Source organism: Atractosteus spatula, chromosome 7 (genome assembly GCF_055471065.1).
Source record: "Atractosteus spatula isolate fAtrSpa1 chromosome 7, fAtrSpa1.hap1, whole genome shotgun sequence".
Classification (NCBI taxonomy): domain Eukaryota; kingdom Metazoa; phylum Chordata; class Actinopteri; order Semionotiformes; family Lepisosteidae; genus Atractosteus; species Atractosteus spatula.
In genome coordinates this window covers 33,333,291-33,360,531 of record NC_142712.1, presented here as the reverse complement: position 1 = coordinate 33,360,531, position 27,241 = coordinate 33,333,291, and the positions used below count along the sequence as shown (strand labels likewise).

At 45.8% G+C, this 27,241-nt stretch overlaps 1 protein-coding gene across 2 annotated transcripts; it reads left to right on the top strand.

The window, feature by feature from the left end:
* inavaa (innate immunity activator a) lies at window positions 1-25,450 on the top strand. 2 transcript variants are annotated; one of them, XM_088922208.1, is made up of 10 exons: window positions 1-95; window positions 4,378-4,496; window positions 6,927-7,060; window positions 9,906-10,028; window positions 10,941-11,172; window positions 11,738-11,791; window positions 12,366-12,633; window positions 15,694-15,864; window positions 17,021-17,804; window positions 24,983-25,450. In XM_088922208.1, exons 2-10 carry the CDS (start codon window positions 4,442-4,444, stop codon window positions 25,073-25,075), a joined length of 1,914 nt encoding a protein of 637 aa, XP_088778334.1. In that variant the 5' UTR covers window positions 1-95; window positions 4,378-4,441; the 3' UTR covers window positions 25,076-25,450. The 2 variants fall into 2 exon arrangements, with proteins under 2 accessions (XP_088778334.1, XP_088778333.1); XM_088922207.1 differs by lacking the exon at window positions 24,983-25,450 and having other exon boundaries at window positions 17,021-18,255.
* Window positions 25,451-27,241: the final 1,791 nt, after the last annotated feature.

Sequence of the window (27,241 nt, the reverse complement as noted above, 5' to 3'; positions counted from 1 at the left end):
GCCCCGCTTGCCACCAGCGAGCGCTACCCGCAGACAGCGGGTCAGAGTGCGCCTGAGCTTCAAAGCGCTAACACCGGTGGCGCGTACATTACACTGTAAGTACTTCTGACCGAGCTGTTGCACTGAAAGTCCATGCGTTTGGCTGCCTAAGCGCACGGTCTTTCTTGTTCGGCTTTACTTCTGAAACTTATTCTGCTGTTCCTTTAATTTCGGGTACAACTTTTGCATTGGAGAATGAAGGAGAGACGTTCGTGTGCTTGCAATACTGATATTTCGAGTTGCAGATTTCACTCCTGTAATTTTTTAAAGAAGTATATGTCTTATTCATTCTCTATTTCCGTTTTATTGACAAAGTCTCATTCATGTGAATGGGGATATACGCCTTTTGTTTATAAGGTTATGGGTCGGGCTGTTTCGTACAATGTCGAATAGTAATTTAGATCTAGTCATTAAAGAATGCGAATACCTTGAATATGAATGTTGACCACATTCATTTGGAAAAGTTCTATTTTTTTTGTTAAAAGTAGCTCAAAGATTAGTATTTGTGAAAATCTGCAGTTGAAAATGTGATTTATGAATCACTTGGAAATATAATTTGCAAATGATTTGTATGTCTTCTGCACTTGGGAAGTGGTATGGGTCTTACTTCCTCAAATGCGATTACCTATATCTTTCGCCGTGTATTTGAGGACTCCGTAGGTTACGTGAATGGGTTTACCGTTAATTCTCGGGATTTTACAGATATGTGTTGTTTGGTCAGTTTGAATGTAAGGAACGGGATTTATTGGTGATGTTTCTTAAAGCGGCATTACTTGCTGAGCGTCCGGCCGCAGGGTGTTGACTCTTCTGGGGAAGTTGTTGTCCGGTGTTAGTCTGGTTCCTGAGGGGCGAAGGAATCTCAATCGGTCTCCCCAGGCAGGCGAGTCGCCTGACTGAGGCCGTCTCGCTAATTACAATACCAATACAGGCTGATTGCTTCTCCTAATCGCCGAAGCACGGCAGTGGGTTTGTAAATGTGTTGCCAGCGGGTGGGGTGACGATTTGTTTTAATTTTGATCTGGCTGTAAAATTGATGGAGAGGAAGTAATGCAAATACGACATTGTACCTGCTTAAAGTTTTAACGCTGGGATTATTGTAATACAGTGACATTTAAGGATCTGTTTATTGTATGGATTCTAAGTTATCCCTTTGACATAAAACAGCAAGAAAAGTTTTTTGTGCGTTTTTTTTTTACTTTTGAGTTATATATAGGATAATAAAATCCACCTCCTGTTGATTGTCTAGATGTTTGATCAAAAAGGGGGAAAGTTAATCTACTGTATTCCACAGCTAATGTTTGTGATCTAAATGTTCTAAAACATTTTCAGTGTGTTTATGTTCACACAGATCTCTTAACCTTGCTTTAATATACACTGACATACAAGCAAAATTACAAATTGTTTCTTCTTTTTTTTATTTGCTGCTCTTAATCTGCAGTTGTGGTTCACCATGAATCTTAATTTCTCAAGGGTGTGACTGTTTTAATTTTCAATTGCATTCCTGCTTTGCATTTCAAGTAACGTTGCTGCAGCTGAATCACAGCTGTGGCTGCTGTGTATCTACCCACCCCTGGCCTATCAGTGTGCCAGCCCACTTTATGAGCTTGTGCTCATAGATAAGCTCTCTGTGTTGGCTTTAACTGCAAGCAGTTCTCCCTGCGCTGACATCACGCTATCGCAGGCTCTCCGTGTACCAGTCTGTGTGTGAGTCACAGGAAACTGCAGAAACTCACAGTACATGGGAACAGTACAGTACATGGTGTGTCACAGACCTGTGGACCCAGTCATCACTGCGCTCTGCATGGCCGGAGAGTCGGGCATCGGTGACATCACTCAGCATTACCCTCTGAGCAAACCTGGGGCTTCAGCCAGACGTCATGATGTCTGGTCTGAGGCATTGACATGGTTAGATCATCTTCAGGGATGACCGGGGCTTCTTCAGGTTAGCTTGACAGTTCACAGCTACGTAATAAAGCACATTGTGCTTCGCATCTTGTACCTAACATGGAGTCTTGTCTTGGAAGTGCCATAGTAATACTGTGCCCCACGTGCAAAAGGTTTATTCTCTAACTTTTCTTTCAAGAAAGAGCTGGGTGAGATCATTGGATTACTTAACAACTAGCCACCACACAGGTCAGAGGGCTCAACTAACCTCCTCTCGCGTCTATCTTTTCTTCTGTTCTTCTGACTGAAGAGGCAACTATAAATCAGTTCAGTGGCAACCCCTACCTTTCTTGAAAGGCTTTCCTTCCGAGTAGATGACCACATTATCAAAATAAAAATAAATACCTAATGGATTTCTATAGCAGTGAGCATGTTGGAGCAGTGGTTCGCATTGCTGCCTTGCAGTGCTGTGGCCCTGGGTTCAATTCTGGACCGGAGGTGCTGTCTGTGTGGTTTTGAATGTTCTACCCACATTTGTGTGGGTTTCATCCCACAGTCCAAAAACACAGGGGTAAGTTAATGGCTTCTGGGAAAACTGAGTGGGAAATGGTCCTTGTTAGAGTTTGTTTCATCTATGTCCGTATCTGTGCTATGCGATGGACACTATCCAGGGTGTATCCTGCCTTGTGCCTGTTGCTCGCTGAGATACACTCCTGCTCCTCTGTGACCCTAAATTGGGTGAAGCAGTTAGATAATGAATGGATGGCTTTCTGTAGCTGTTTTCATCTTAAAAGATCCCAAACTACTTCACCAATAGGAGGAGACCCATTTCATCCACCGCAGAAGTGTCACTCCACCTGAGTGACACACAGCAGCCCTGCTACACTGCAAATCAGGTGGAAAAGTGAGAATATACTTCAGTTAAATAGGCAGTGTACATCTGTTTGACATGGATGGGTTAGTTAAAACATTCTTGCATCTGTTGCATTCACTGTCAATTTGGAATTTTATATTCATTCCCAGGACTTTAGTGAAAAAAACAAAACAGTAAAGGTCCAGTTGTAAAGATTTATTCATTCTACTCTGGCACCCATGATGTTGTGTAATTTGTACACTCAGAGTGAGGCACTTGAGTCTAGTTTGTGCCTGTGTGGGACTTTCACGTGTTGGGCAACCTGGCTGAGGAACAGTGTTTTTCCCCCGATCTTCAGCAGCGGTGTTCCGGTATGTAGTGCAGGGAGTTGGGAGTGCCGGATTGGCCCCAGCACGATTTCTTTCAGCGACTTGTATAAACTAATACCCAGTCAGGTTGCAGATCTGTGCAATGGACATCAGTCTTTAAGAAAGCCACAGCTGACTCCCTGAGCCTCATACCTTTGATCACGTCGCAAACCCCCGTGTGTGTGTTTTGTTAGCACATGCATGGTATCAGCATTCAAGAGTGTTTTCTCAGCAGTATTCTCAGCCGTAGGATTGAAATGCTGGGAACCTTTCTGTCTTTTTTTTTCTTGCCTTGGAAAAATTGACTTTCTTTAGAGTGAGGCTCCAGGGTCACTTAGTCTCTCTTCTACATTCCAACACGTGAAGAATGTTTTATGCCTGAAGTACAACCTTTTAACCAATTCTCCAACCCCACCTTCATTTTCGTTTCTCTGTCAAGAAATGGAAGCATTTGTTAGCCAGATTTCCAGTTTTCCTCCGATTACAGTTCTACTGCCTTGTTCAGGACTCTCTAAACCACGTCCGAGAGATCAAAGCAGTCGTTAAGCCTGTGCTGTGGATAACTTCATAGGAGGGAATGATCCCTTCAACTGACTTTTTTTCGAGCTCTGAAAGTGACTTCTGAATGAAAGTGACAAGAAGTCTTTACCCTTCTAAATTCATGAGTAATTTCAAAGCTCTTCTAAAGCAGAGCCGTTAGGCCAGTCGCAGGTTTAATGATGTCACTGCAACTTCGGCTTGAAGGAAGGCCGGAGGACAGTGGCATCACGAGAACCAGATCGTTCACGTGCTGTCTTCAACGCAGGATCTCGCAGCACAGGAAGTTTTCTCTTTCTGCTGCTGCCTGTGTTACCACAGCTCCTACTCTGGCTTCACCTAAGCCCTGGCTGAGGGTCACATTGAAGCCAAGTGGCACTCTACGGATTTGGGATCACAGCTGGGGACATTCTGGCTGAAGGGAACAGGGGTGGCACAGCCTGGATTGGAACCCTGATGCTCCATTTGTTCGGCACACATTGGGAACTCCCAGTTGAGATCTTGCATTATGTGATGCCACCACGTGAATCCCAAATTTTCCTCAATATTGCTGCTGTTCAGTCCACTTGGTTAGGAAGCCCATAGGCTGGTGCTACTGTGACATTTGCGGCCTCTGTGCGTCCAGGATCAGGTTCTACTTGGAAAAAAAGATCTGCTTTTTAAAGCATGCTCTGTGCTTACTTTCCCTTTCTGCAGGCACTGCCGATGACCCGGAAATTCCCTCTTTCCTGTTAAGAGACCAGAAGACACCGAACCCAAAATGGAGAGTAAAGATGAGACGAGTGACACCGACAGTGGGATCATTCTGCAGTCTGGTAAGCAGCACTGTGTCTTCATCTGTCATAGCCGACATCTGTGCCCGTGTCTGGAGGGGTTATCAAATATTCATCTATGCTGCACTTAGGAAACACAGAGTAGTGTAATGAAACATCACTCTATCACAGTAGTAAAATATATGTGATCTTTTTTTTAATTAATAATTCCATATACTTCTGGACACTCCACTCAAAGCACTTTACGGGTAATGGGGACTCCTCTCCACCACCAGTGTGCAGCCCCTCCTGGATGATGCGACGGCAGCCATAGTGCACCAGTACGCTCACTACACACCAGCTATCAGTGGGGAGGAGAACAGAGTGATGAAGCCAGTTCAGAGATGGGGATTATTAGGAGGCCAATGGCAGATTTGACCAGGACGCCCTTACTCTTTTTGAGAAACGCAAGCTTCTAATAATTTTCATGCAAAAAGACATCGCGACTGCATGCAGTCCTGAAACGGAGACAGAGCCAAGGCTGAGAACCATTGCTTTTGAGATACAGTTCCATTTGCACGCTGTGATCAGTTTTGCTCAGTGGCCGTTTTTTTCCGTTTTGACAGAAGTGTCACTCTGTTGTATTCCTTGCTTGCCACCTAATCTGGTTGTGCTCGGAGCTGTTTTGCATGTGCTCAGCGTTGTTGACACGCCACTAAAGTACTGATGGCTCTTTTTTTTTTCTCCCAAGTCGCACCTTTTTCGGCTCAGGGGAAGAGGTCAATGATGCGCGGTCTTTCATTACCTGCTGTGATTCATCATGGAAGCGCCCAGTGGTTTTGCAAAACAAAAGAAGTGGTTTCTGCTCCCTGGCTCTTAGCATGAACCCAGTGCGAATATGGAATGTTAAAAAACGCCGCCCTCGTGGTTCCAGTCTACACTTGCTTTGTTTCTGCCCTGATTTGTTTTTGTTATGCTTAATTGGTATTTGACAGTCATCCGGGCTATGCTCTTTTTAACAGTTTTTGTGTTTTTCAACTGCTTCTTTTGCCAAGTATTTTTAGTGTTCTCTAAAGCAACAAAAATATGCGATTCATAAGTTTCATGTGAAGGCCGTGTTACAGGACACACGGATTGTTGGTACAGTGTGGTATCTGAGAATAATTAATGAAAAGGAAAAATACGGAATTTCCAGACTCTGTCCCAAGTCCCTTCCACATATTCCCTTGCAAAAAGGAGACTAAAACTAAATGAGAGAGACAGAAGACACAAAAAAGAGCATAGCAAAATGCGAATCACTCTAAGCAGGTTCTAGGAGAAAAAGGTGGAAGGCCGATCCTGTCAGGTATCATCTGAGGAGTCGGTTAGTGACAGATTAAGGTCATGTTTTCAGCTTCTAACTACTCTGTCTGGAATGGCCTGGTGTGTCTGTACCGCTTGACTCACAGAGGAGACTCCTGTACCCACATGAGTGAGGAAGGGCAGAAAGTTGAACCATCCATCATTTCACACTCTGCACACACAGCTTCTTGAGAGAGTCCACACTGATTGGAGGAATGGTGCGTCTCTCGATGATGTCGCCACAAGTCTGGAGGCTCTTGGGAAATTTCCAGCAGTTGCCAGTGCTGACTAATCCCAACCATCCCGTGGCGGTGCCCAGCCCAATGTGCGCCACCGCTTAAGCAATCCTGGTGCCCGTCAGCCGGTGGCAAGACCCAGGTTCAGACTCGCTCTCGTATGGGTCATTGACCTCGAAGCAAGCACCTTTGCTGCTTGACCCACTAGATTGTGTTCCTAATTTAACATAGGGTTTTAAGGAAATGCCACATTAAACATATGTGAAATACCTTTTTTTTAGCAGGTTGCAATTGGTTCAGTCCTTTCTCACAACACCATTTAAACTTCTTAGACTTAATAACATGTGCCAGACTCCTGGAATTATAAATTACCCTTCCAAATGTAGGCCCCATTTTGCGCTGACCATGACACAGTTTTACAGAGGTCTTTAGACCAGGAGAAAATTCAAGCTCTTCCTTTTTGATAGAAACACCCTTGTTGGTAAACAACAAGTAAGAAATCCTCAATATACAGTTCCATTCCTAATATCTTTCTCGAAAAAATATTACACACAATACGGCCATTACCAGACCCTAAGCATGCAGTCTAGGCAGCTCTAGTAAAAAGAGCGATACTGAGGCAGAGCAAGGATTGTTCAAATGATGTGAAATTGATCGCAGTTGTTTCTGTGTTTGATGGGCACATTGATTTTCCTCCAACTGCAGATGGGTCCCGTTACACAGGCTGGGGCCCTTGTAAAACTCCTTATGAGTTAGCATGGTAAAAAAAGCATCAATATTGCACAGCACAGTGAAATCCCATTGAAAAAGAGAGAAAGTATAGAGTTTAGGCATTTAGTGCACCAGGAATCCAGCGCAAGGCAATGTTGCCGCATGTTAAAACAGGAAGCTGCAGTGCTGTGGTTGTGTTTTGCAGGTCCAGACAGCCCCTCTACACCCATGAAGGACCTGAGCACCCACACCAGAGCTGTCAAGCTCAGACACAAGTCCCTGGAGGACCGGCTGGAGCTGTGCCTGCTGGAGCTGAAGAAACTGTGTATCCGAGAGGCTGTGAGTGCAGCACGCCTGTCTGATCCCCGTCTGATTCCCTGAGGAGTCCTGCCTTGACTCCTGGGCTGCCCTGCCTCTCTGTATGTCTATGTAGAGTGCTTGATGCAGCCAAGGAAAGCTCTCTGGGGCTTATTGTAATTCTAGAGTTTGCTCAGTCCACAAAATCCATGGTCGTCTCTTTTGGCTGGCTAAGCAAAACTAGCTTGAGATTTGGAAGAGAAGCCATACTTGTAAAATAAAATCTACCAGAGTTCAGAGAAGAGCTGTTCATCAGTGGTGTAACCCAAGAAACCCCAAGTAAAGAACTAAACACGTGTGCCTCTTTTGAATTGGGAATATTCGTGTCTGCTGTAATCTCCAGAGAGCAGGTTAGATCAGTGTAAACTGGCATAAACTCCAGGCCTTGGCTGTCAGCAGCAATCTCTGCAGCATGCAAAGCGACTCATAAATACAGCCAATACAAAAAGCTATTACCGTGTTGTCTTGAGACTTCTTAAAAAATGCACAATCCCTCAGGAATCAAAAAATGACATTTACCTGCCGAAGCATGGCTGCTCAGGTATCTTTATGTCGTTCACATGCATCGCCACCACACCAATGACTAAAATGTTATTTAATGAGAAGTTCCATTATTGGGTGGAAGACTTTAGCTCTCTTCAGAGGCAGTTTCTCATCAGAAATACTAACCCTTTGGGTAGGGTTAAGGTGTTTTCTGTGTTTTTCCATCCTGAATAATGATTCTGCTTGTGGTGTTTGGCTTGTGTTTGCCGTTGCAAACGATACTTGTTAGAAACCTTACATTAAAAATGTAAATTTAGGATCTCAGTTTACTTGTTCTCCTTTTCAGTCTGTTTCTTTTGGGAATTAATGTTTTTCACGTTTAATCTTTTGACTGATCAATATTGCCCATCATGGATTTAGTTTTTGCTTTTGTAAAGAGAATATTAAATCTTAATTGTACGAATCTGTGCTGCCTGTCAGATTAACTGGAGCCTGATATACTCCAAATAGCACTCGGAAAGCCTCATGGAAAAATGTCTAATTCAAGCTTCAGGGATTCTGCAGAGGTAATGTGATTGAGAATGAAGGAAATGGAAAATCCCATTCATAAATGGTTACTTGCTGTTATCTTGAACTGACATACATGGCAGCAAACCTGGATAAGTGGTGTCCCTCTCATGGCATCGAAACTTAGTGTGTGAGCAGTTAATACTGTATATCCGTTGTGAACGGATACTATACAGTGTACCCAGTTAACACTGTATATCGTTGTGAACTCTGTTAACTACTACAGAAGCTGAAGAGCAGTGTGACAGAGAGCAGTGTTGCAAGCTATCTGTGCTCTAAATCTCATCGCCCGCTGCTTGTGACTATCGCTTGACCAGCCTGCTGGGGCATGTTGGTGCCATGATTTCAGTAATTTTAGGAACTCTGCCTTTAGTTCCATGCTGAATGCAAGAGGGATTTGGAATGGGGATTGGAGGCTCAGTTGATCACTGTCTCTTGACACCCATGTTTACTTAGATCTGGTGCCAAGACAGCTGCCTGCAAATGTTGAAACCCCAGACGTGGTAGACCATGGGCTTCTCATAAATAACGCCTTTACTTTTGTTTTATCTCAAAGACCAGGTTTCACTTATTGCTGGAAATGATGTTTTGCATGAAATCAGATTCCATTTATTTTTCTGTTACAACAGATGTGACTTTGTAGACTTAGTCCTCACACTCGGGGGTGGCGATAGTGTGTTGGGCCAAACGTAATCCAAACAAAAGGTTTTTTTTTAGAGCCACATTCCACTTAGTGTCTCATTTTTAAATTTCTTTGTAAAAAAAAAGCTAAAACTCATCTAGAGACTAACAGTTTTTGAAAAGCAGAATTATGCAGCTGTAATCTTGGAGTACTATGAAAGGTGTGCTGAGGTCACAACAGAAATTAACTAGTTATTTTTTCAAAAAACAGCAGGCAGTTCTTTACATAATGAGTGGCAGGGGTCTGGAACAAACTTTTTAGCCCAGATGTAGAATCCTTCACAAAACGCCTGGATGAGATTCTGGAATTGGTTTAGCTATCAGTAAAAAGGCCTCCTCTTATTTCCAACCCCTCATATGTTAATTCGTTTAGATACAGATGTGATCTAGTGTCTGTCTCAGACATGACAGCTCATAATCTCTTTTCGCAACACAGTACAGGCTCTGGCAAAGAGGAGCAAAAGTGGGATTGCATAATACAAGCTTAGCTGTTGGTTCTCATCCTGTCCCAACATGTAACGTATGCGCCCAGCACAGCTCAGGTTTTGCTCAGGAGCTGTAGATCCAGGCCAGAGGAAGCAGCTCTGTTGGGCAGGAGGTGCTCTTCCCAGAAAGGTACAACTCTGGAGATTCACACACCCTCTGCTCTCGTGCATGAGCGCTGCTTGTGTGAACTTGTCGACTTGTGTTAATGAGCGTTTTCGTCCCGTGTCTTGAGACCAAGATGAGTATGATGTCTGCACCTGTTTTGTTTTCCTCATACTGTGGAGTCCTTGTTGTTCCTGATTACGAAGATTGTGGAATGATTGTGTTCATTCTTTTTTGTTGTGGTATGATTACGTTGAGAATGACATTTTGTCGTTTCTCTGGCAACCATATTTCTTTAGAGTGGTGCTGAAACGCTCTTCATTTTAGTATTTTAGCACATCATTCAAGACTCAGACTTTTTGTTGTCTACAAAATCCCCGCCGACTGTGCCCACTGTTCTTTTTGCTTTTCAATTGATTCTTGAGCCTAACAAACTCATTACAGCAGGTCTGCTCTCTACCTGTTGGGAGACACGGCTGAGCTCATACTCTCGCTACTGTTTCCACAGGAGCTGACAGGCCAGCTGTCCAAAGACTACCCCCTGCTGCCCGGAGAGAAGCCCCCGCAAATACGCCGCCGCATCGGGGCGGCCTTCCGACTGAACGCGGAGAGCATCCTGCCGCGGGGAGAGGTACATCCGGTTCCGGGGCCTTGCCGAGAGTCTGTCAGCAGAAGGCCAATCTGCTGGTTTAGTATGCGCAACAAGAACTATTTAAAGCGCTGTTAACATGGGAGTCTGCTGGAGCCCCTGCAGTGGGCCACATCTCCACACAATCCCGTCTGTGGCCTGAACACCATCTGGGCATGACCAGAGCAGAGCACTGACTTAGAGTTAATGCCATGATGGAAGCAAGACTGATTTCATCATATGAACTAGCCAGCTGCCCAGATTGCCTTGTACCCAGCAAAACCCCAAATGACCAATAGCTGCAGCTCCCATTCCCAGGATTCCCAGGAATCCAGGATACCCATAATTCCTGGCATACTTCTAGTACAAAAGTCTGTAGTTGTGGGAGGATGGTTTGGATACAGCTTTTTTTAAAAAAAGACCTAACCTTATAATTAGCCTGCTGGTCCCATGTGGCTTGCCCATGACATCTGGACAAGGATGCCTTGAAAGAACCAATGTCTCTCCCTTGGGCAGGCTGGCATTGAGACACTCCAGTAACGGGGACCCAAGGCCAGTTTGTCCACATGACCCCGAGTCCTGGTTTCGTTGTTCATGGTGGCTTTGATGATTTTGCCAGCTGGATGTCAGGGGCTGGCTTGATAATTAAGCAATTTAAGTTCACCCTCGCGTGTAATTGACATTCCAGTTCCAGGTGCTTCGCCTTCACTGTTTTGATGGTATTCAACTTGAAAGGCACTCGCTGGCCAGCACAAATTCAGAGATCACATTCCGTGTTGTGCCCAAAATACAGTTCTCTGAATATTGTTTCAAAGTACCTCACAGAGCACAAGGAGAAGATGGAGAACTCTGTGATCTGGTCTCCGTATTTGCATCGGGCCTTGACCCGCCCGTGTCTCTGCTCCCCTACAACAGGACCCGGTGCTCAGCTCCTTGGAGGCTGAGCTGGCCCTGCAGCTCCAGATCTACGAGGCGGCCAGGAGGCTGTCCCTGGAGGAGCACCTCAGCAAGCCGGTGAAGAGGAGCCGGCAGCAGCAGTACAAGAGAGAGGAGAGGAAGGTGAAGGAGTTGCAGGAGGCCGTGTACCAGCGCCGGCTGAGACTGGTTCACGGCTCGCCACGCCCGGGCCTGGCCGCCGCACACAAAGGTAGGCTTTCCCGCAGACGCCATGGCTTGGTCAGGGTACGAGGCAAGACTCAGGGTGAAGGCATTGCAGCATGTCCACGGGCAACAGAAGTGTTGTATTGCTCGCCCTCCATAAGCCAAACATTTTAACATTTCACTCTTGCGCATATAGCAGACTGTACACTTCAAATGAAGGAGCTGTGCTTCAAACCCTCTTTTGGGGTATTTAAAGTGCGTTTCCTATAAGACTGTTTCATCAGCACACCTGTGGGCTGAAAGATTCTTCGCACTGTAGATCCTTCCCAGTCTGGTTTTTCTCCAATGGGACCAGATTTCCGACCAGCGGCAAATTAAAATGGAAATGGCGTGCACGCTTGGAGGGTAACACCTTTATCCAAGACGAGTTGAGGGTCGATTCGTAAAACATGCGATTTCAACTTGGGCAGTATATATTCAAATAAAAATTCATCCAGCTACTATGCTACGGGTTGCTGTGCTATGAGGGTGGATGTGATTGTTGAGCACAAGTGACGAGACTGGGCTCCCCCGTCAGGAATCGCTGACTCCCTGCTTGTTTGTGTCTCCAGACGTTGCTGCCTCTGACGACAGCTCCCTGTCGGACTCCGCAGTCCTGGATGATGGTAGGAGTTCAGATACCCCTGCAGAAAAGGGACTGATGTTTTGGTAGAGGTGCAGTTTCTGTAGGAATCTGTCTTGTGGAGGTTGAGGAGCTTGAACAACAGCAACCGAGCGACAGGCTTTGCAAAAGAAAGAAGCCAAATTCCAGGCCCAACAAGAGCAAAGAGGAGAAAGTACAAGCAATCTTTAATTTTTTTGTAGAAAGTCTTTGAAAATTAAACTATGATGAATCAAGGCCAGCTGTTATTGCAAACTGTGGAAACATTCTTGTTCCTAGTTCATACATGGCATAGGAATACAATTTTACTTTTAATTCAAAGAAGCCAACAAGAAATAAAGAATTTGATTAGAAGAAATATGATATCTGGTTCATCTTGACCTTACTTCAAAGCCTAAAAACATAGCTTCAGAACATAGCAGGGCAAGTCAGGACCGGCCTTCAGTCTTTAAGAAGATGTCTTTCTCTGTATAGGTACGAGTCTGTATTCATTGGTGGGACGTTATACTGGCCTGTGTTTGCTGATGATGCACAGTCTCTGGTCACTCAGCTTACTTGCTGTTTCTCTCCTCTACCAGAAGAGGCACCCAGCCAGTCCGCACCGCCGACCTCAGACCCTGTCCACACGCCAGCTTCCCTCCCCCCGCCTCAGGCCTCCCCGTTACCGGCTCACCGAAGCCCCCGGAGGACCCCCCCACAGACCCTGGACGGCCTGCGGCCGGGCTACAGCCCCAGCCTAGAGTACGAACGCTCCCCCATCCAGAACACTCCCTGGAAGGAGTCCAGCCTGGACCAGCCCTACGAGAAGCCCAGGAAGACGCTCTCCGCCTGCAGCAGCCAGTCCAGGTAAGGCAGTTATGCAGAGATGCTGGCATTGGCTCGGTGGAAAAACTGCGAGAGGCGGGCCTTCTGAATTGTGAATTCAAGTTGTGCCGTGTGCTGCCTTTTCTTCCATCCATCCATTTTCTAACCACTTTATACAACACAGTGTCACAGGGGAGTCGGATCCTCTCCCAGCAAGCAACAGGCACAAGACCAGGTACACTCTGGGCAGGACACCAGTCCTTTGCAGGGCCCCCCACAGACAAACACACACACTCACAACCAGGGCCAATTTTTTCAGAAGCAAATTAACCTACCAGCGTGTCTCTGGACCGTGGAAAGAAACTGAAACACCTGGAGGAAACTCCCACGAACACATGAAGAACATACAAGCTCCACACAGATAGCACTCCAGGTCTGGAATTGAACCCAGGGCCCTGGCGCCGTGGTGCAGCAAAGCTAACCACTGCACCACAGTGCTGCCAGCGGCTTTTTTTTGTACTTCAAATTAAAACGTTTGTGATGATTTCTAATTGGCCCTGCAAGGCCCCCACCCTTCCATCCAGTGTGCGGGGAAAAAAAATAAGCTTCTTTACATACAGTCGCTTACACACCTTAAGATGTAGGCCAATATATTTACGACATCTACTCATTATTACAAAGAAATGTATAGAGAAAAACAGAAACCAAATTATGAGACAGCATTTCATCAGCACCACCCTGTACAGCACGCAGACAGGCATGACATCATTTAAAATAAAAACTGCAGGGATTTATCGTCCTTTGTTCACTTTCACCTGCCTCTGCGAGATCTGTTCCAGTTCTTACTGTTCTAGGTGTGTCACAAAACAATCCGAACAACAAAGACGCATCACCTGCTCATGTCTCTGTAAATGCCTTTCAGAATGACTTCAGGTGATTTCTCCTGTCTGAAGTGAACCAGGAGATTTGGAAAGGGCATGACCGATTTCATCAATGAGATCTAACTTTCTAAACCACACCGTGTTGGTACCAGGCTGTATGAAAGCTGTTAGCTTTAAGTGCGTCTGTGCTTTATGATAGACTCACTCTTTTTTGTAGGAGTAAACTACACCACTTTTTTTTCCAGAAAACGTGCAAGAAATCCCGTATTCGTGCACATATGACATCTTCGGTTACTTTCAAGTCTATTTCTGAATTCAGACTTTGGATTCTAAACGGGTGTGCTCAACTTTTCCCCCAAACCATATCGCGTTTGGAATTTCTTGGTGGTTCAAAAGCCAAACTCCTCTTTTAGGATTTGATTACCTCTAAATGAGTATCAGATCCTGAAGATCTGAACCCGGTTTGTGTGACATCAGAGGATTGGTAGCAGTTTTCCAAGGATAACAGTCAAGACGTCTAGGGCAACCACAGGATCAGATTTGCACTGCGGGCTTCATTTTTCCATCTGCAAATAAGGATGTTCAAGTGCTTTCAGCACTAGCACAACTGCTGACTATAATAAAAAATAATTTATAATAATAATAGTTTATTTATCATTTATAATTATAATAATAGTTTTTCAATAACATTTTTGAAGAGTTAGACGTAATTTGAAATATCCAACCATTTTCAAGCTGAAAGAACTTTCATTAGGAAAGTATTTGGTTAATGTTGCCTTGCAGTAACAGAGCTGGAGAGAAGATAGGCGTGTTTTGGATCAAGGTTGGGATGGTTTTCTATGCATTGTCATCCATAAAGTTGTAGCTCAAAGCACAACCAAAGGAAAAGCTGAATGTGTGAAAGGGATGTTTCTTAAAAAACAGCTTCCTGTCAGCGAAAGCTGGCTTTGTTCGGACTGTAAAGAAACTGCGCGGTTTTTCTGCCACGATACCGCGGGAGTTTGCGTCAAGTTGGGTTTCGGTTTCCTGACACTAGAGCTAGGTTACCGGCAGTGGGAGAGTAACCAGAAACCACACGGCTCATCCCGTCTGTATCTGGCTCGTTGGGATTGATTCCTCGGGTGGCTGTGGCTGTGTGTGGCCTGGGGAGACACTGGAATTGGTAGCCCTGCCCTGTTGCCAGCTCAGGGTGAAGCAGGAGCATTTGGACCGCAAAGAGACCGAGTCGGGAATTTCCATCCTTGCGTATGTGCAAACTTGAATTGAGCCAGTATTTGTCCCGAGCAACCCTTTTTAAAATGAGTAGCTCCCTTACAGTATGGAGAAAATCTGTCCACAATACACATTTCTTTCTTTCTCCAAATGTGACAACGTGAGGTGGGTTTCTTTGTCAGTTCAGCTCCTGTTTTTTTTATTTTTTATGGTGTTATTTTGTCTCTGCATTCTTCAGAGATTTATAAGAACAAATGCACCTGTCTGTAGAATTAGAGCACAGTGTTACAAAGTTAAAGTAGGGAACTGCACAAAACAACGTTGAAGTTAAAGTATGTAAAATCACTCATACTCTTTTTACTTTTGATCTGGGAACTTCTGCTTGATCTTTTGAATGTTGCTGCTAAGCTTTACCAGTAGAACTCTTAGTGTTGCATCTGCCTGTTTCATGCTTAGATGACACACCTCATTTTTCACTGGGGAACCTCCAACAAGTGTTAGCCTGTCAGCTTGAGAAGTTTACCACAAGTTCACCAGGTGTGAGAATATCTGTTGGTTCCCCGCCGTGCTGTTTTGGGCTAGCGGCTTGTGGTTTGCAGTAAAGACAGTCCGGACGCGTGCCGTTCTGTCCGTGCGTGAATGCTTTCAAACCACTTTAGAAGGTTAAGGTGCCGGATGTTTTTGAAGTGGTTCAGTTCAAGGAAACCCGAGCCGTGCCGTGCTCTTTGAAAGATATTTTAAGACTGAGGGAGCAAGTGTTTTGCTCCAACTTGCATTAGTGGTAGAAGGATGTAATAATAACCGAATTGAAAATTAGGCTGTTAACATGCACAAATATTTATCCTCCATTGTTTATAGAAGTTTAATACTAAGAGTTCTGTACCGCGCTCCTTTTTATGACTCAGAGCATTCTTCCTGCAGTAAAAATAAAATGTTTGATGTACAAAATTGTGAAGAACAATTGCTTGACTGTTTCACTTCTTTCCCCTCGCTCTCCCTCTGCGTGCAGTAGCCCCGCTGTCACCCCAGTATCGACGCCAGTGGACCCCCGGCTGGGCGAAGCGGCTCTTCCCTTCCACTTCGTGCCCGTCAAGACCCTGGCACTGCGCCACGCCCACTCCAACAGCGCCCCCCCCACTCCTGAGCTGCCGGGGCGGCGCCAGCACTCCCAGTCCTTCAGGTCAGAGCTCTCGGGAGGCCGTGCCTGGACACGTGCTGTATTGTTGGTGATGAGGCCCCAAGCTGGCATTTTCCAAATCAGCAGTTCATATAGCACCTTTAAAGGTGGCCTCTCAAAGCCCTTTACAGAATGACAGCAACAACAATAAAAATAAAATAAATACACAAGATAAACACGATGAGATTACACAAAGGAGACAGTAGATGGTGGTACTAAATACAGTAGGAACAGAGAGGTAAAGAAGGGAACCAGTTAAGTAAAGGCTCTTCTAAAGAAGAAGGTTTTGAGTCTGGATTTGAAGGAGGTTAGAGAAGGTGACTCTCTGATATCCTTGGGGAGAGAGTACCAGAGCTTGGGTGCATAACAGGAGAAGGCCCTGTCACCCATACAATGTAGACAGGCTTGGGGGACAGTTAGGAGGGCAGAATTAGAAGAGCGAAGGTTGCGAGGTGGGGAGTAGGGTGAGGTGCTGAGGTGCCAAGCCATGCAGAGCCTTATAGTTGAGCATGAGGATTTTAAAGTCCACATGGAATATGAAAGGAAGCCCGTGCAAGGACTCCAGGATAGGAGTAATGTGAACACTTGCACTAGACCTGGTCAGGATTCTGGCTGCTGAATTGTGGACATACTAGAGTTTGTTCAATGTGGATTTAGTAACCCCAGTGAGTAGACCGTTACAGTAGTAACGTACAGCAGTACATAGTACACCAGTTCTGAATTTGTACAACCTGTGTCAGCTGTTTCTGGGATCACCGAGAAGGGAACAACAGTTAGATGAGCAGCTGCAAGGTTCAGTGGCTTTACGTCACCCGAGGTTATCTTTTAGTGCTTCCTGGGACTTGCTGAGCAGTCCTAATGCAGGCTAGCTCTCCTTATTTATACTGCGGTGTCAGCAGCGTGTCAAATAGCAAGAGTCTCTGACAAGTGGGATGTTGGAGCACCTTGTATGCAAAAGCCCTCCATGCTTGGTGATGTTATAGTGGGAACCATGTGCATCAACTGCTGTCACTACTGATGAGGAAGAGTGTAAAAGTATGATCATCAGTGGGTATATTTGGAGCCTGGCCATCAGAATTGTCCATCCTGTGGATGACGTATTGTCCCAGTATCCACATGTCTCAAGGAGAAGTTGATGCCAATGTTTTGGGTTTTACAGGGTTCCTACCAATGATGTGCCCCAAGATCCCAACCAAATGAGAGGACGTGCCAGGTTACCTGCCAGGAGGCTTACCAGTTTCACTGTGCCCTCACCAGAGTGTTCGCCTCTGCCGATGACTGCGGGCAAGCCACTGTACCAGTCCAGCTCCGAGGACAGCAGTTCGGAGCAGTCCGTGCCCTCTTATGCCAGTTCTCCTCACCGCGAGGTTGTTTCTGAGCAGGCCAGGCCCTGCCCCCCTCCTTATCCTGGAACCAGCAACTACTATGTCAGCCAACACAATGGGCATCCCAGTGGGCATTACAGTGGGCAGCCCAACGGGAACTATGGCATACACCCTGCTTTTAATGGCCAAAGCTTTTACAGAAACCCACAGCATGTGTCCTCGCCCAATTTCTACCGGGGGTATGTTGAGGATGGGCCATACTTACCTGCTGAGATAGACATGGGCAGACTTTATCTGGGTCCTCCAGTGCCCCACTACTGGGACCCCCGAGAGTACTGGTACGAGGAGGTCACGCCCCAGGCCCAGCGGGTGCTCAGGCCCCTGCCTGCCCACGTCCGGCTGAGCCGCGCCCCCTCTCTTAAGGAGCACCCGCGCCGCGCCAGCCCCAGCTGCGCGCTGCCCCGCGAGGTGGTGTCCGAGGAACTCAAGTCCTGGCACGAGCGCAGCCAGTTCAGGGGCGCGCGGCCCCGCTCCCTGGACCGGCAGGGGGCGGTCCGCATGAGGAGCGTACCGGGGAGGGAGTCCCCGCTGTCCCGGCAAAACACCTTCCGCCAGCAGGTACGGCACCCACCTGGGGTTCTTCTGTGGGGAGGGGACGGCCCGGTTTGGGGGTCTGATCTCGCGTGGACGTCCACTTACTCAAACAGATGGGGCCCGCGGATGTGAAAATAAGGGGGCGCCCTGACTTTTGACTAAAGAAGTTGTTTAGTGTCACGTTGGCCTGGATCGAAAGCTAATCTTCCCCCTACACACCAATCCCACAATCCCTTAGCTAGTTCTTGACACTGGATTGACCCCTGCAGGCCCTGGACAACCGTCCACTCCTGACGGGCTCTTCAGATGAGCTTTGAAGTTTTGATTTAACCCAGGCTACTGTATCCGCACTCTGCAATACATTTTTCAGCGATTCTCCTTTTATTCATAATCAAGCCCCAAATATCACTATGTCATGTGAATAAATATTTCGTGTGTGTGTGTGGAATATTAAATGTTCTCATTTGTTGCAAAAGACGAGCAAACCTGTTGTCTGTTTATCTCTCTTCCAACCTCCAGTACAAAAAAAAATGTCCTTAAAGAAGTTGAGGTAACTGACAGGTGCATAATGAGATCTCTGTTAATTCTTTAGAATTATTTTTCCTTATCAGCAGCCTGGCCACCTAGTCCTCTCACCCAGTGGTGTATAAGAATGTCTTTGCTGAACAAATCCCCTCAGAAGGATGAGAGTGTTCAGGAATGTGGTGGGTTGACTGGAATTTGTCACCCAGTATTCCTTCAGGTTGTTTCCCAGATAGGGGCAGTCTACAGCGGTATCCAGGGTACTTCGTCTAGTGAAGGAGAGGTTTTCCAGTGTGTTTTTTTTTTAAAAAGCAGGAAGAAGAGAACTAATATACAGAGAGGCATTAAAAATATAGGAGATGGAACATATAGCATGTGTTGCACTTTTGATGCCTCTTGGTGTATTTGAAAATAAATAAACTGGCATTTCGTCAACTTGAGTGCATGGAAACGCCACAGAAGCAGAGATTTTTTTTTTTCGTGGAATTTTTTGCAAAACATTTTTCTTCGCTTCACATTTGCTTTGCTTCCTTTGGTGAGCTTGTCAGGTGAAAGGAATTTCTACTTGCAGAACTGGCCCAGTTTTGGCAGGGATTTCGTACCGGGCCTGTCGCATCACGAAGGTGCTTCAGATCCTGCAGGGCTGGGCTGAACCCTTTCTCTGACTTGTGGGTGGACAAGAAAAGAAGAATTTTCTGCTGTTTTTTTCAGTTTCATTTTGGTTTTCCCCATTTATTTACAACAAGTGAAATTAGCTAAGAAAGCTTATTTGTGACAAAGACCAGATTGCCTAACTAGAATGAAAACCCCATCTCCTGTGCAGGCTGGATGCCTTTTAGCAATGCTGCCTATGTATGTGGATCAGGGTAACTTGCCTGTTTTCTCTTCTATATGACTACCTGTTGATTTAACAGTATCATCGCCCTATATACAAAGTAGATTTTAAAGAAAACTGTTTTCCAATTTTTTTCCTAGCACAAGAATAAAAAAGGTATAAAGAAATAAAAGCGGATTTAAAAGAAAATAGAATATTCCAAGAAACCTATTTTTGGAAACCTTTGCTATTACCAATAGCTAAACAAATGTTTGCTGTACAATGCACAGGTTATTCAGTGGTACAGTGGTGTACATTGAAGGTGAATAAGAGACTAGCGCTTTGTGAGCTGTTCATTGTCAGTCCTAACACATTTCTCACCTTATTAAAGTATTGACGCTGTCAGTCATGGCCTGTGTGGTATGTAGCTTTTGTTACCGAGAAAGCAAAAGGGATTTTTTTTTAAATTAAGCTCTCTAGCTTTGAAGGCTGTCCAGCAGTGTTCCACAGGTGTGACAGCTATGGGTGGTCACAGTTTAGACCTGTTAGCTGAAGAGATGTGCTATTCCACTCTGACAGAAATCAACACAGGCGCAGGGATCAAAGTAGTTTGTTGCAGGTGGAGATTAAGGCAATACTGTGAACAAGTCTTATGTAAGGGGTGCTGGCAGGCACAGTGACAGCTTTTAAACTCATCGGTTCATCCACTGAAAGCTGAAAATACTGCACGATAGCCAAGAGCAGAGCAACGAACTTCTCGGATGCGTATGGACCCCTTTCAGATGTCCTGAAGAGAATTAGAAACTGGGCTGCATGGTGGTGCAGTGTTTAGCATTGCAGCTTTGCAGTGCTTGGACCCTGGGATCAATTCCACAGCTGTCTGTGCTGTCTGTGTTGAGTTCGTATGTTCTCCCTGTCTTTGTAAGTCTTTCCTTCAGGTGCTCCAGTTTCCTGCTGCCATCCAAAGACATACTGTTGGGTTAATTGGCTTCTGGAAAACTGGCCCTGGTGTGAGTCTGTGTCTGTGTCCTGCCTTCACACAATTGCTTGCTGAGACAGGCTTTTTCTCCCCCACGGCCCTGAATTGGAAGAAGTGGTTAGAAAATGAATGGATGTCTGGATGGTATTAGAAATCTCCCCCCTCCACCCAGCCCCATTTTTCAGGACATATGAAGGATACCGGGAGGAATTTGGGAAGAATTACTCTCTAGGATTTTGTGTAGAAAGTTTCCAGTGTTTGTATGATGTGCGTTTTGTCAGCTGTTAATGTTGTTCTGGCACTTGCGTGTCGGCTATCTTTGTCTACTTATTCTGAGGGCGGACTTCATCTGATTTAATAAAACCAATAAAAGATGGTTCTTGCAGCACTTGCACAGTGAAGGCACGCAGGGTCATGATTCGAAATGCAAAGATCTCAACCTCCCAAGTAGAGGAAATTCCATCTGATTCCTGTATTCGTCACACGGGGGGATCTGCTCGGCATGCGTCTGCTCAGTGTGCTAGTTCTAACCGGATTTCTGCGGAAAAGGATCCCGTACCAAGACACCTCATTGTGTATTAATGAGTGCCTGAGCTGCTGTGAACAAAGCAACAGGAGCTCTCCAGTTAAAAACCCAGTTCCTGTTAGTTAGAATTCTACAGCGTTGCGGAAAGTGATAGCTTCACTGTAAAGAATACACAGTACCGAATACTTAATCTCTGGTCGTGTCAGGGGCTGCTGAACTATGTCGTATTGTCACTGGGGCCCCACAGCTCTCCTCTGGGAACAATGGAAGTTTTGATTGCAGAGACAGAACTGAGGCAGTGTTTTGGCAGAAGAGGCTTATCTGTTTGTCTGTGCAGGCGAACAGTTCCAGCGCTTGGAAAGGATGTTCATCTGATGGTTATCAGGAGACATAAGTTGACAAAAGCAATCCGAGCATCTGGCAGGCATTTTACCCACGCTTCAGAGATGCAGACGCTGGAACTCTTTCCTGACACACAGTATCTACAGTGGCTGTAATAAGCATTTGTTCTCTGTCACCAAGTGTGCTGGTGATGTCTGGATCCAGCATGTCTCCTATACAAAGCTCATCTGGAAGGCATCAAGTCACTTGAAGTGGTGTATGAGAATGTGATTTACTGTATAAAACCTTCCGTTTCTTTCATTAGCAATTGATGCATTTAAAACCAGGCTCTTTCAGGGGTGGGGGTTAAAATAAAGATGATAAACAAGATGCCATTCAACCCATCTTGATTGTTCGATATTATTGACAGCATATACTTGCTATTCAAAGTCTAGTTGCAAGGAAGCAGAGCCTGATTCAGAATTAATTTGCAAAGAGCCAGGTTTTGGGCGCACTGGTCAAGGTGCTGATTACAGCGAGATCAGCTGTGTTTCTGGCCGGGTACCCAGGAGGGGAGCCACAGGCTGTGCTGATCGCCCAGGCCGGGCCGAGTCGTCCCCAAGCAGAGCGGCGGAGTTTCTGCCAGAGGAAGCACGGGGAGCTGGGCTTGGACAGGTGCCACCCTCCGCCCGCCCACCGCGGGCCATGGCACGACTGTCGCCGCTCTCTCTCTCTCTCTTGGTCTCTCTCTGTCTTTCTGTCTCACTTTTCCCGCCTCGCCTCGCCTCCCACAGCAGCACAGCCTCAAAAAGCTGTTCAAAGTCAAGGGGTGCTTTTAAATCTCACAGTTTGTGCTGTACAATTTTGCATGAAACATTAAACTGAGGTTCTGGCTTCGTGGTCCCTTTGCTACGTGCTGTAAACTTTGACCTTTCTGAAGTCGCCCTGCATTCATTGGGTTGAAGTGCTTCTTGACCTCTCACCTTAAATAGCAGGCCTCATTCCTGAAGGGACACGGTGACTTCCTGGTGAAATACAGGTGATGTGTGACACACATTGGGTTGTAAAGGGCTTTATGAGTGCAGGTACTTCGTTGTTCTAATTAGACACACAATCCTTCCTTGTCCTCTGCTCTTGTTCTTCCTCCTTTGCTGTCCTGGGAGTGCTGGGTGTGAGGGGTTCTTTGTGACCGGTTCTTTCACTCCACCTCTGTTTCTCCCTCTCTGGGCCATCTTGTCTCTGCCTGACGTGACTCAGCAGGCAGAGTTCATCCCCGGAGCCCTGATAGCTGTGTCCTCACCACACCTGTCGAGCGGGGAGAGTACACACCGCAACTGCGAAGCTCGGGACCCGGTGGCGCCCTTCCCTTTCCTGACTGAAGTGCATGCTGTGCCAGATCTGTCGCAGATGAAAATCAGGGCGGGCGTGGGCAGGGAGGCTTGTGTTCGAACTCCCGGGGCCCTCAGCTGCTGCCCGGTTACTTGCATGGCATGTATCTCCCCATCCCAGAAAAACTCCCCCCTTCCACAGTGGCCTTCCTAGCACGATCCTAAAAGTTAAACACGATATGAAAATAGACTGGCACCTGATATCAGCAGTCAGGGCACCGTGCCAGCTCCTGCAGACAGACTGGGATTTACAATAATACACCAGCCCAGTTGTGTTAGGGTGTTCGTGATGGGCGGTTCTAGGAAAAGCCTTTACCCAAAGCGCAGGATTAGTCCTACAGGGCACAACAGCAGTGTTTACCACCTTGTAACCTGATCTTGCCAGATCTCCAGTTATGCAAGGCTGGGCCTGGTCAGCATGGGGATGTGAGATCTTGCATGTTGTAGCTGTAAGCAGTGTTGGTGGATCAGAAGCTGGTGCTTTCCAGCCCAGTTCTCCAGTACGGAGACCAGGGATAATGTAGGAGAAGTTAATCTGTTTTGGGGCCTGCTTATTTAATAAAGTAAATGGCACTGTTCATCAGATTAGGGCTGTTAAGCCCAGTTTCCTGACTGAAGTCCACTCTGTGAAGCAATTTCTCACTCTCTCCCCTAATCTACTGAGGGGCTACGGGCACAGAATAGGCACCTCACCCACAGGGGTGCTGCTGTTTTGTGATGCCAGCCATCCTCTCCTGTATGTGAAGAATCTCGGAATCTTTTGGAAGTGGAGAGCTTCACCGAAATGTAAGGAGCTTTATTTTTAGATCTCCATTTCCAAGTATATTTATGGTAAATTTACCATAGTGGTGTTTTTCACCATTTCTTGTGGTTTTCTTAAGGTCTTGACCTAGTTTCAGCAAAGCATTGACCACCCTGCCCCATCAGAATTAGATGATACAATAAGTTTTTTTTTCTTCCAGTTGATAAAAGTTGAAGTTTGAAAATGCCCTTGTTTTGCGCCACCTGTGCTTCTCCATGTTCCGTCTCTGGACAGACACTCTGCCCCCATGCCCTGTGGCTCACTGAAAGTGCCCTTCCGATGCCCCCACACCCCCAGCTCCTTGTGTTCCTGGTCGAGAATCTCCCAGTCTTGTGACTCCAGCTGCAGCTGGGAGCAAAGCCACGATTTGCCCAAGCGCTGCCAAAAGTTGGGCGGATTAGACTGCTAGGAGCTCTTCCGCACACGTAGGGGAGAGCAATAAACTGAGGCCATAAGGATAGTGGTCTCTCCATTTGGCCTTTTGGTTTTAAAATGAACTCTCGGCGGCTTCTGCTAAAGAAGGTGAGAGATGAAGTGTTTCTGACCTGCTCAGGATTCTTCACTTCCTGTCAGATTTGCTTTCTTCTGTGCGGCTGAGAGTCTGAAGTGTTGGGTGAGCTCTGTCTGATGAGCTGTCTGACTCACACGGTTGACGGGAGGTGAGCTTAGTAACTCATGAAAGCAAAGTTTTTGTTTGTTTTGAAAGGCTGCGGTCTCGGGCAGGCCGGTTTCATCACTGTGTTCGCCTCTTGTTTTGTAACCATGATTCTATTATACTGTTGCTTCAAACGCTCAGTCATCACTTCCTGTGGATTTAACCTGTCTGGTGGCCCATTCTGCGATCTGTGCCCTTTGAACCTCAGAACCAGTGAGTTTTGAAGTTTTCATGTATATGTTAAATGAAACCCAGTGTTGATTCTTCTTGGTTATTAGACACTGGAACACAAGCCTTTGCATTGAAATATGAGGATTTGAAGGGATGGATGAATGCTATGTTGGTGTAGTGGTCAGCATTGCTGACTCGCATCACCAGGGTCCAAGGATCAATTCTGGACCTGGGGTGCTATCTCTGTGGAGTTTGTAGGTCGTCTCCCACAGTCGAAAGACATACTGGTAGTTCAATTGGCTTCTGGGAAAATTGGCCCTTTGGTATGGCACGCTGTGTGTCCTTGGGACCATTGCTTGCTGGCGTAGGCTCTGGCTTCCCAGTGACTTTGTATTGGGAATGGGGCAAAAGTGCTGATTGGGTTTAAAGGAGTCTTTTGAATAACATGTCTTCAGTCAAGCAGAGTGTGTCAGTCTGTGTCTGTGTGGGAAAGATGTTATCTTTGTTTTCTGATAGGATGATAGGATGAGTACCTTTCTTTGTGATGTTGGTGCTGAAATATTGCTTTTTTTAGTTACTGCCCACACAGACAAATGTATTTCCCTTTTTTCCTTCTGTGTAACTCTATGACCCCTAGCTCTGGAGATCAACTGTTTCTCAAATGAGGGATATTTTTCCGTCTTTTACCTCTGCCCGAGATTGTCTTGAGTCTCTGCGTGCCTTACAAAATCGTCTTCCTCTTTTCCCTGTTCTCCGTTTGTTCTTTGAGCGGATTCCAAGTACAGCTGTGTTCACTGCTCACACGACGGCCATATTGGAGAAGAAGCCCTTGTTGGCCATTTGTAGCTGGTGCTAGGTTAAAAAAGGTCCTTTGAGCGGTACAGTATTTTTTTACGCAGGCTGGATGCGCAAAAAGAACACAGGCCTCTGTACCCAAAAAACTGCCACTTTCCATCTCTCTCTTCACATCAGGGTAGTGTTCCATCTGCCCCGTGCTTATTTCCTGTTTTCTTTTTCCACCCAGAATCCTCAGCGACACATCCTGCAGAGAGCTCCGGATGGGACACCAGTGCAGTGGTTCGAGGAAGAGGACTCGGAGATTGTCAGTCAGGTGTAGCTACGGCCTCCACCCCACTCAGCATGGTCTCAGTCTCCACTGGAAAGACCAGAGAATCCCTGTCTTATTTATGTATGGAGCTGGACAATTCCTCTAGGAGCCGGACTCAGAGTTGGAGGAGAACCAGCCCGCAGGACACAGCCTGGCTTGGTGCTACAGAGCACTGCGCCAGTTTTACCCAGCCAAGGGAACTTCGATGGAACTTTGCTTTCAGTGAAAAGCGAGCTACACCACTAAGTAAGGCAGCCTGTCTGTCTGTTTACTTTGAAAATGTAAAACCAGATTTAAAAAAGTACTAAAAGGCTAGGTCTTGGATAGGAACACCTTGATGTTTTTCATCTTGAACAGTTTTCTATAAAAATATTGCAAAAAAAATAGATCTATTTATAGCTATTCCTTTATAAGTATATATTAGTACCTGCTGTGAACTTACTGTAACAAGCGCCTAAAGATTTTTGATAGTGTTGTTTAGTTTATGTGAATCTTCTCCTTTGCTTAAAGGTGGGTTTTTAAAAGCAATATTTTAAATTGTATATGAATTTTGCCCCATTCTGATTCTGAGCTCACTGGAATCTGTACACTGGAGGGGGAGTACTAACTGACCCTGACTGACAACGAGTGCAGGACCAGTGTAGTTGTGTGATAAGTACATGCTGTTATTGTAAAGGACATTCCTTGGCCTGTCGAATGGGTTTACCTCCAACAGTCAGTGACGTAAATCGGGAGTCTGCCATCCCTGTCATCAACGCACTGTTCTTGAGTTGTGGGTTTCTAATGCAACGAACGGTAGAATTAGAGAAAGGTTACAAAGGAGAGGAGGCCATTGTACCCGACTACATCTCTTGGTAGTCCATAGCTACTTGATCCAAAGACCTCATTCAGCTGTGTCTTGAAAGAAGGCAGGGAATCACCTTCAACGCGGCTGGGTAGCGTGTCGCATCGTCCCACCACCCTTTGTGTAAAGAAGGCTCTTGTTCTTAGTTTTAAATGCACTTTCACATCTTTGTGCTCCTGGTCTTGTTTCATTGTTTATTCTGAAGAAGTCCTCTGGGTTGACTTTGGCAGCACCTTTGAGGATTTAGAATACTTGTATCAGACCCCCTGGACACTAGAAGAGGTTGTACTACCCATATTGTGGTAAATAAAGAGGCACAGCTTCATGCTCAGTCTCCAGTAGGAGACAGCCTGGTGGATCTCTGTATGGATTTTAGATGCCCTCAGTGGCTTCTTGGGTGTGATCTGGGCATTGATTTCACCAGATCTAGGGAATCTATCCCCAATGGGTCCCTAATCTAAGGAGTTGGGGTGAAGCGTTTGCAGATGACAGGAAATGGAAGATTTGGGGAGGTCTTGAATCCATTACCCTGAAAAGTATTGACAAACTAAACACTACGCACAGCTTCAAGCTTCAACCAAATTAAGGGTCTCCTAGGATACAAGTAGAAGTGAAATATAGGTCCCGACAAACCAGGGGGAACCCAGATTCAAAGAATAATTAAAAAATAGATAGGTGACATTCCTGGATCAGAAGGCTACAAGCAATGGAATGAGTTTGGCAGGTAACCTTTCTCAAATTCTTGTGTTTATATTTGGGCACCATTGAAATGATTTGACGTTGAAGGATTCCCAGGAGGTGAGTCGATCCAGGCTTCATATGGGTCTTACTGCACCTCAGGCAACGTCTTTGTGAAATTCCTTTGTACACTAATACATTACTCAAAGAAAACAGTCAAACAGCTGTATGTCTATTACATCTGTCTGGATTTGAACATGCAGTCCCAGGCTATAGATTCATTTCTGCAGTCCAGGTGGAGAGATTGCCACTGACTGGCTGAGTGGCTAATCCCACTCTTTATTCAAAACCCTAACTCATGCTGTCTGTTTGATCATCCTTCTGTAATGAGAAAAGGTTCTCTTTCTATTCCGCTCTAAGGATTATTTTCCTGCCCAAGACAAACAGAAGTACTCAGTTGTGATGTTGATGTCATTGGAAACAATATACTGTAGATCAGTGATCGTTATCTCAAGAGCTCGGTGCCTATCGTGTTTTCTAGGTTTCTTTCTATTGTAAACTGCCTTAGATCAGCGAAGAAAGGTTTAGTTCAATTGTTTAAAATGAATAAAATGGTTCTGTAACCTAATTAAATAGCAGAAACAGTGTGCTTC